Raw genomic sequence first — 10,620 nt, forward strand, 5'->3', positions numbered from 1 at the left:
TCTTAATATTTTATTTTTTCAGTAAACTGATGATACCACGTGTGTTTTTCCTGCATAAGCTAATTTTCCTCTAACAAACCTTTAATTCGCCAACATATATCACAAACTTTCCCCTCTCTATTCATAAATGAAGGGGTTGCCTCTATAAGATTACTAATAATTATTGATAGTTTATTAATCACTAAGGAAAAAAAAGCATGAAGTGTGGTGAAGTTTGTATAAATAAAACATCGATTAACATTATCAGTTACTTTAATCATTTACTTACATTATAAGTCTACTTATCATTTACTTATAAGTCATAACGGAGAAATCGGAAGTATAACTCAGAATTCGGTGGAACAGTTGCTAGAAAATAAACTATCAAGTTATTGATAAAAAAATAATGGTCTAAACTCTAAAAACTCGATGCTTGATCGCCTCTGGTGTCTAATACCAAACACAACTGATGGTATCGATACAATTGCTGAGTTTACTAATTGAAACATACAGATATCCGCGGCACAAAACGTTGGAGCTCTTCCGGTGCCAGTGGTACTATAGACAACTATTGTACCCGGTGGACTCATCAAGCCGGGTTTGATGTAATACTGGTGCCTTTCATTCACTACTACCATAAAAGTGATAAGCGTCAGTATGTCAGTAATACCATCTTTTGGCCAGCTCAGGTATTTCAAGAAATTAACAGTTCTTGATCGCATGGTTTTGATATTAAATACATTCATAACCATTTCAACGTAATCATTCTGCAAAGCGATACTTGTTACGGTGACTGTAAATCCTTTCAATTGGTTATAGTCACTTACAGAGGGCACTGCAGGTGCATCGGCGCCATTCAACATCACAATAACTCTAGTACTAGTTGGTGGTTTTCCTCGACGTCAGACTAAAATAACTTATTGTGTGGTTTAGTTACAGTCCTTGTTATTCAAATTGTAACAATAATTCTACCTAAATTGCTTATCACATGTGCGTCAAGTTAGAAGGAAAAATAATCCCGCTATAAGTATCGGTTCTGAATAGTAACCTATTAGTTGTCCTTGGGTCATACGTCGATGCAGTTATCCTGCTGAGTGAGCAGCACTTGAAGAAAGCAGACACTATCTGTAACTCAAATGGGGGTGGAAATTCTAAATAAAAAAAAATAAAAAAATAAAAATCATTTATTGAACAAGGTTCCTTACATCATAATATAGACCCCAGACTCCCAATATAGCTTTCGCTGTGTTTCAGGAGTCTGTGCCTTCCCGATACATTACATCAGAATAGTTCAATAGTAATTAGTTACAAAAGAAAGTTTTTACTTATTGTTGACAAATGAAAAATAAAATAAATCACTAAATTCCAACAATCTGGTTAAATTGCTCAACAAGCCGGATGTTCTTAAGCATCTTTTTGAAGAGCACCACAAAATACTGAATAAGAAAACACAAGGAACGTTCAATGTTTGTATGTCTGATGAAAACTTTAAGAAAAATAGGAATCCAGATGCGCCGTGCTTTGATCACAGCCGAGTGGTTCTACAAAGTGAAGAAAACTATGGAGACTACATCAATGCAAGTCACGTGGATGGTTTCAAGCATCCTAAGAAGTACATAGTGAGTCAGGCGCCGCTAGAAGAGACTATGTCAGACTGGTGGAAGATGATATGGGAACAAAAATGTCAGCTCGTCGTCATGCTGTGCAAGCCTGTTGAAAACGGAAGGAGCCAGTGCTACCGCTACTGGAGCCCAGTTGAAGGAACAACTCTCGAAATTGGCAGTCTGATGGTGAAAACGATCGAAGTTAGTTCGGCCCTTAAGAATTTCCTAATCACAAGTATTGATGTGACACACAAGGATGGAGGTCAATTGAGACTCACTCACTTTTTGTATGAAAAATGGCAAGAGGATGATACTTTTCCAGAAGAGGCAGACTTTCTTTACTTCGTACTGATGATAAAGATATATGATCGATGGCTGGTCACTCGAAAATCGGATAATGGCTGCCGAATGCATTCTAACAGTCCGATAGTGGTTCACTGCAACAGTGGGCTCGGGAGAGCTATCACATTTTGTGCGTTGATATTGCGTTGTATAGTTTTGTTAAAACAGGTACATTTGACCTTTATTCAATTGTTAAGAACCTTAGGAAGCAAAGATACAACTGCCTGTCTGATGTCAATCATTATATTTTTTGTTATGCAGTTTTACTCTACTATGTTGAATTATATTTTTCTGACTGAGACAAAAAAAAAGTTTAATAACTATACCTAAGATTATTTTTTTTATTGATAGTAACTATATTTAGGTAAATAAGGGCTTAGTAGTCATCTTGATTAACTTTAACGCAGAAAACAGAAAAAATTATTCGGACAGCCCGAGCCGGGAATCGAACCCGGAGCTTTTGGTTGCGCATTAAGAGCTGTGTAATAATTATCTCTTGTAAAATGACCTAATGTAAATTTTATGCACTTGTGGTTCAGCAATGTTGTTAAATAAAAATTCTATTTTATTAAAGTAGATAATTTATTTACCTTTACCTTTACAAAGGTATTTTTTAATCATATTCATATGTAACAGAAGTAACAAAATGTATGCGACTTTGAAATTGTAATAATAATTTATAAATTATTTAAAAATTATATTATATAGAGCTTATATCTTTAAAAACGAAAAACGAAATATTAAAGAAAATAGAGTGGAATTTAACAAAATTCACTATTTAATAAAGCAAAATTCCATTTATTTATAGTTCAAAAATAACGGTAGAGGTATAGCATAGACGAAATGACAATACCGTATAAAGGGACAAAGGCGGGAAATAGAAGACAATATAACCCCATGAAACCCAATAAGTGGGGTTTCAAAAATTTTGTCCGGGCAGGTATGTCGGGTATTGTTTACGACTTCCTGCTATATGGGGGTGAAGATACATTTAACAATATTCAGTTTTCTCAAGACGAAGACACCTTAACCTTAGGAGCCAAAGTAGTAGTCGCCCTTTGCAAAACCATACAGACGCGCGCATGTGTGGTATATTTTGATAATTATTTTTCTACATTAGATTTGGCGAAACATCTCAGAGAAAATTACGGCATTTTCAGTCTTGGGACCATACGCCAAGGCTTAAGGGATGTGACAAACTACTCGTGGACGACAAAACCTTGAAGAAAAAAGGTAGAGGATCTTATTGCCAACTAGTAGACAATAGTAATAAGCTCGCAGTGGTCAAATGGTTCGACAATAAGGTAGTCACTTTAATCAGTACCTATGCCGATGCCTACCCAGTGGGAAAGATAAAACGCTATAGTAAGGAAGTGAAGGCTCGCGTTGACGTGGACTGTCCTGAGCTCATAAAACATTACAATAACCACATGGGGGGCGTTGATCTTGCCGACATGCTCATAGCACTATACCGGACTACTTACAAAAGTCGACGCTGGTACACTGCCATTTTTGCTCAAATGATTGACATTTGTATAATTAATAACGCTTGGTTATTATACCGAAGAAATTGTAATCGGCGGGCAGTAAGGCATATGCCGTTAAAGTTGTTTCGCTGTCAATTAGCCAGAGAGCTGCAAAATAAAGGGAGATCTAGATTATCTATAAGAAAATATATGAACAGTAGAACTGATGATAGCGTCCGTTTTGACGGCGTAGGGCATTGGCCGCGCTTTGGAGAATCCTATGGTCGCTGTAAATACTGCACCAAATATAAGACTGAAGTATATTGCGCTAAGTGCAATCAAAGGTTGTGTTTAGTACGTAAGAGAAATTGTTTTTATGATTACCATAGCAAGTAAGTGAAATTATTAATTTTTTTAGAAAAGTTTGACTGATTAGATATTATAAGTTTTTATTTAGATATTATGAGAATAATTACTTTTTATGTTTTGTACAATTTTATAGAAGCCAAATAAGTAACAATAATGTCATTTTAAATTTTAAAATTGTACAACAATAAATATTTTCTTTATACACATGCATTTTATTTTTGTTTATTTCATAATTGCATAAATAACGCTTTTATGAAAATTCTCGAACGATTCCTTAATTCGGCAATGTCCAATATACTGGACATCGAAATTTACAGTTACTTTATGGAGAACCGGGCAATGTCCTGTATACTGGACATGCATTTTCTCAAAATCGTGATATACTAGATTTTTTTGATTATTTTTCCTGGTTTTAGGAAAATCTAAAGATGACAAAAATATATAAAAAAATAAAATTTCATGATTTTTTTCTCTTGCCAGATTAAGGGCTAAACCAGATTATACCTAAAGCGGCAAACAGTACACACAATGGTTGGAGAACTGCCGGATGATCATAATGAAACTCATACGGATCCTACGCAATTAGATTCTAAGAATTTGTAGAAACGCGAGCGTATCAATAACGTCAATTCCTAAATAGTTCTCACTAGTCTCCATTTTCTACGTAATCAAAGTTCGTATTTCGGGTAAAGGTCGCGTGAATTCCTAAAAGGTGACATTAGTATCATGGTATATTGGCTTCGACAGCGGTTGTAATGAAAATTAGATCCATTATCGGGCATTTGCCTTAATTAATTAATAACTTAACAAACCATAAAGCTGTCAACGAGATACCCTAATATTATTCCCGTGCATAGGTTGTTTGTTTCGCGATGACGTCATTTGGGTTTTCCCAATTTCAAATACGGTCACAGGTCACCATTATCTTTATGTCTTCCAGCAGATAACAACAATGAAACATAAACATCTTTAATTACTTCGAGTATTTATTATAAATGATCGCTTAGTTTTATTATTATCGGCGCATGGACGTGACACGTTATCGGGTCGTCTCTGATAACTGGAAGAGCAGTTTGTCAAAATAATTGTCGGGACTTCAGTCGCTCATCCGAATTCATTCAGTCAGCTCATCTCCAGCATTGGGGTGGTTAATTATTCTACTTATAAGAAAGTTTTTAAAAATCAGCAAATATGAGCGAATACCGAAACTTGACTTCGAAAATTCTGGTGCCGAAAGAATGGCCTCTGGACACTGCAGGGAACTTGATTTTAAAAATAGCGAGACAAGTGATTAGCTATCATCGATCAGGTGTGAAAATCAGCCTCACCGTTTCAGACGTGTCGGCTTTGGTTATTGATAATGAAAACGGAGCTGGATATATTTTCAAAAAGATAGAAGAAATGTAAGTATTGCACAAATACCCACATGCATTTTTGATATATTAAATATAATATATATTTTAAAGATATAAGCTCATCCCGATGTTGCAATCATCAAGAGCTTTCATTTGAGTACCCACATGCATTTTGATATATTTTTCATATGTACATATATATTATAATATATATAAATATATGAAAAATGAAAATTGATGTGGGTACTCAAATGAAAGGTCTTGATGAGTGTAACATCGGGATGAGTTTATATCTTTAAAAATGTCAATAGTTCACAAGATACAAGGTAATTTCTTAATTATGTATTGAGATTTTATTTTTCTTCTCTCTGTTATCAGCCATGAAGATACTGGCCGAGTTGATTTGATTATACCGGTAGAAACTGAGATAATGATGCCTGCACCTAACCTCTTGGCTCCCACAGGATCGCAGTGGTTGTAAGTACTTTTAAATTATTACAATAAACCAAAATTATTATCCCCAATTGCCGTTAAATTGACTTGCTTTTCACTTTTAGAGAAATTATCAAGATGAAAGTGAGACAAGATCATCCGATTTCGCGAATGCTTGTGCCGAAGTCTGACCGCCACGTAGTGTTGATTGCTGCACCAAGCCTCGAGCAGTAAGTACTTTGCCTACAACCTAACTATCCAGATTTTCCGTGTGCAATTTATGATCATTTAATTTATTTATTTAAAATTATTTTACAGGGTTTTGGAGCTAAAAGGCGTCACAGGTCCCGAAAAGTACGACTATGCTCTTCGAACAATCTACATAACCAACAATAAATCGTATAACGACGTACTGTAAGTACAAACTTAATTTATATTTCCAAAGGGGTCTTTTCTTAACGACCTATCACTTTGTAATACTTCCTTTTGATTTTCAGACTACAAAAAATATCGAGCCTAGGAGTGAGACGTATTTATCGAAACAGTTTAAAAAAACAGGTATTTCAAAGTAACAACATGTAACAGGTATCTCAATACCGAAAAAACAGTTCCTGCCTGTTTCGCCTGTTCCACAAACAACCTACAACAGTCAGCCGTAACATAAGCTCTCTCTATCGTGTCTCTATCTATCGTAAGCACGTAAGGAACTTTGTTAGAAAGAGATACTAACGAAACTGACCCGGAACAGTATGAAACATGCTCTTATCTCCTCTGACTTATTGTAATAGAAAGAGATAGCATCTGTTCTCTGGAACAAGCTCTTTTCTCCTCTGACTTATTGTAATAGAAAGAGATAGCATCTGTTCTCTGCATGTCACTGTTATTGTACTGAATGAAACTAGCTACTATATTAAAAATCTGTTGCAATTAAAGAGTCTTTGGTTCCAATGGAACAGGCTGTTATTTTGGAACAGGATTTTGAAACTGTTATTTCCTTGGAACTGGAACTGGTGAAACAGGTTTCTAATTTTACCTGTTCCAGCCCACCTCTAATCGAGCCCGTCTCAGTCCGGACATCCTTCTATAACTATCGAGCAGATTGGTAAAGACAAATGGAGTATCGTATATCACGAACGCTTGTCACAACCCCAGTAAGTTATTATAACAGTTTCTAAAGCTTTTTTTAATCATTCTGATCTAAGTTTTACAGCTGGCCATCAATTTTTATCAAGAGTGCTTAGACAAATTACTGAAGGATCAAAATCATAGTGGAATTTAGGCAATAAAAGAGATTGTAAATAAATTTTGTTTGTTCTCTTGAACACAAGGTAATCAATCTTCAAGATCAAATTTTGATGATGCTCTTTGTTACAGGTAATTCCGGTGCAGCTTAAATTGGGTTAATCTTTTGGGTGCTCTTAAGTGTAACTATAAAATTTGTTGAATAATTTGTAATAAATTCTTTTACAATAATAAATCAGAAACCTAAAGTGCCTTATTTATTGTCAGTTAAGAGTTAAGTTTTCCGTTAGAAAAATTTGTGAGTCCCAAAGAACACATTTAACATTAGGCAATGTTAATTTTTTTTTCACATTTTTATGCTTTTTTACCACTGAAAGAACCATGTGGAACCACCGCACCGTACCGTAGAACGCACACAGTTTTATTAAGTTTTGTGTAGTTGGCTTGTTCGTCTATGCCCAAATTATTATCTGTCAGTCAGCGTCGCTTGCCGCCATATTTTGACGTTAATGACATCTAGACTCTCTCATTTCAAACAATAAATCTGTGAGTTCGTGGCTGAAATAAAAAGGTGTTTGTTTTGTTGTAAATATTGTGTTAATGAATAGTCGTGGTTGAACTGAACATGGGGCCTCCAAAGTCAACTGTGTGCTTATATTTTACTAAAAATGATGACAAAACTGCAAGCTGCAAAAGATGTTTTAAAACAGTGCGGTTTTGTGGCAATACTTTTAATTTGCACAAGCATTTAAAAAGTTACCCTGACTACAATGCACCTGTTAATTAATTGTCGTTGCCGCAGGCGCACATGATTATGTTCATGATAACTACTTGTTGTTGTATGCGTTGGATTTAATAAGAAATTTTTAGACAAAAAATTTCAAGTTATATAAAGACTTTACGGTGGAGTATATGGTCGTTTTCAACACTATAAAAGATGACGTCATAAGATTCATATATAAAAGCGGCATTTTATTGATTTTCAACAATGACTCCCGGTCGTAAAGGCCAAAAGCGATACGCGTCTCTACAAAAAGCATATTCTAAAGCTTGGAGAGAATTATCAGCTGCTGAAAAATCTCAATACGCTAATTACAATCAATGGAGATTGAGTAATGCTGGAAGAGAAGTTAAAAGAATATTTGACCAAGAATATCAGAGACAACATAGATCCGATACCACCGATTCCAGACGGATCGACGACACAAATACCGCCGGTCCCTCAAGAATTATTGATTTCGATACAGAAGAATTTAATTTGGACGATTTATTTTCTGAGCATTTGGATAATATTGACGAATATATTGATATGGCAGATATACAAAATAATGTGCCTTCGATGCCGTCGGCGTCGGCTGTCGCTTCGGGAGGTAGTAATCAGGAGCCTATGGATACCTCTGGATTGGGATCCAATTCAGGAGGAGCAGGAAGAGCTGGAACTGTTGCATCGCAATCGGCTGGCTTAGCTAAAATATTACCATGTCCACGACTAAAAGTTATACATATGTCTTTTTCTAAAAAATGGTATCATTATACCTATGGATATGCTCATACAATGGTTAGTGGTGATCAATTGAGCCGGCAATTAACACCATATGCATATTATCCTGTTGATTGGGTTCCATGGTATTTGTCCCCACAAGAATTTTCAAGTTTACCGTTTAATTCTAAAATTGTAAAAGTGAAATGTGATATTCATTTATGCGGTACTAGAACATCTTTCGATCACGGGACTACATTATCTGGCACAGCGACAACAGAATACGTTCCAATAATAAAATGGTGCGTGGGATTGAATAATAAAATATATTTGGCCCAATAAAAAGTGAGGCCACTGAACCAATGTTACCTACCGGTGTGAAGGACAAATCATTAGCAGAGCAGTTCGATACGATGTATAAACCAGCGGGTTCGAGCGAGATACCAAGACACTTAAATTGGTATGCTGGCATTATATTTAACAAAGTGTCTGGGGCTTATGATGGGTTACCAGAAATTACAAATTATCGTATGGATAAAATTTTACATACTGGTTTTGCTAATAAATGTATGCAAGAAGCAATTGTGAATTATGAATATAGTCCATCTAATGGATATATAAAACCAACTAAAAAAAGTCGTTATTCCAATGTATAATAAAAAAGATGGCTTTGCGGAAGATGTCAACTATAAAGAAGTAATTTATAAACATCAATTACCTCATATATTAAAATTATCTACTACAGAAGGACAAAGAGGTATAGTTGAAGCAAGTCAAGAACTTAACAAAACATCTTATAACTATGTCAATCGCACATCATATACATATTTTCAATCTGTAGAAGGATATACATACATTTGTGCATGTACATTCCGGTCAACATTCGTCATTCCGTAATCAACCTCAAGTGCATTTAGGCTTGCTCGCTACACCAAAATTAAATCCTGCAACTGAAAATACTAATTTTTTGAATAGTTCAGTGTATACTGTAAGTTATACCCATTGTGATGTTGAATTTGATATGGATTCTATGTGTACTAGTGGTGATCCTTATGATTGGCCTGAAGATGTTAAAATGTTTATTAATAAACAAAAAGGATTCCAAGGTTATGGTGCTCAAGTTATGGGTGTTACTGCTACTGTTTTGCAGTGCTCATCCGCACCAAAGATTGAAAAATGTGATTCTAAATTTAATATTTTATATTTGTAAGTAATTTGTAAATGAATTTTGGTTAATTTTAAGGAGTCATTCAAGTTTTGTTTTACATAAGAAAAGCTATGTAATTTTGTTGACTATAAGAAAAGTATTTTATTTCTGTTCAGGATCTTCACACCATTTATCCTAACGTTGATTATCCTCGACCGCGTGGCGCGTGTTCCTGGACGCTATTCCCTCCGACGAGGTATGTGCCGTGTGTCTCCCGTCTTTCCCTCTTTACTTACACCACGTAGATCCAGTCTTACAGTCCGCTTGATATCGAAGAAATATATTTACGTTTATTTTTCTATTGGCGCAACCAAAAGTATAAAAATTAAATAAAAATATTTTTTTTCGCTGTCGAAGTGTCGAATACATAAATGCTTTAATTTTCGAGTATAATTCCAGTCAATTCTAATATAAAATTGAAATATCATTAATTTTTCATTAGATTTGTATGACGTCGATATAAAAAGCGGTTATTTTTAAACAGAAGCAATATTGGAAATAGAAGATTGAAATTATTAAAAGAAAAAAGGGCCAGAAAACTAAGATATCTCTGCAAGCATCGTCAGTCTTCAGCGCTATATAGTATATACAGTATACAGTATACATATATCGGATAATTTTTTTCATTGTAATGATCCTGCGTCATCGAAAGATATTAAAAAGAATATTCGAGAAAAATTTTCCGAAAAAAACAATTCATGTTTCGTCCTGGAATTATTATTTACAAGTAATGCAAACAGTTAAGTTAGACATTAAAAGAATCGAATCATTGGCAACAACCGAGCGGAATGCACGTGTAACAATGGAGAAAGTTCGTGAAGTATGGACACGGATACTTTTATCCGTCTTTACGTGTATATGCCAAATGTCAGGACATAAAAAAACAAACAATATTATAACAGTGACATGCAGAATCAAACTTTCCAATTAATGTTCGAAATATATCGCGAATACGCAAAATATTTCAATATAAAAATAGAAAAATAGAGAGAAGATTATCATCATGTTGATGGAAAGAAAGACCCACCAATCCATGGTTCACACGTCTAGTTTCCGGCAGTAAAGTTGTCTACAACCTTGATGCTATTAAGTATTAAGTATTGCTTAAAGCAAGTGACATCTACTACGCGACCAAGCCAAAACT

General features: G+C 34.9%; 1 protein-coding gene across 4 annotated transcripts; it reads left to right on the top strand.

Annotated features, from left to right (window-relative positions):
* Window positions 1-866: 866 nt before the first annotated feature.
* Window positions 867-7,031, top strand: LOC149475993 (uncharacterized). Of its 4 annotated transcripts, XR_016317989.1 has the most exons (7): window positions 867-5,163; window positions 5,494-5,592; window positions 5,673-5,777; window positions 5,866-5,961; window positions 6,045-6,105; window positions 6,590-6,698; window positions 6,922-7,031. XR_016317989.1 is itself a non-coding variant. In XM_089713088.1 (6 exons), exons 1-6 carry the CDS (start codon window positions 4,952-4,954, stop codon window positions 6,632-6,634), a joined length of 618 nt encoding a protein of 205 aa, XP_089569214.1. In that variant the 5' UTR covers window positions 867-4,951; the 3' UTR covers window positions 6,635-7,031. The 4 variants fall into 4 exon arrangements, 3 of the variants coding, with proteins under 3 accessions (XP_089569214.1, XP_089569216.1, XP_089569215.1); XM_089713088.1 differs by having other exon boundaries at window positions 6,590-7,031; XM_089713090.1 differs by lacking the exon at window positions 6,045-6,105.
* The last annotated feature ends 3,589 nt before the right edge of the window (window positions 7,032-10,620 follow it).

This window comes from Colias philodice, chromosome 29 (genome assembly GCF_061535455.1).
Source record: "Colias philodice isolate Cphi_HAF_F1 chromosome 29, ilColPhil1 Martin Lab GWU primary, whole genome shotgun sequence".
NCBI lineage: Eukaryota > Metazoa > Arthropoda > Insecta > Lepidoptera > Pieridae > Colias > Colias philodice.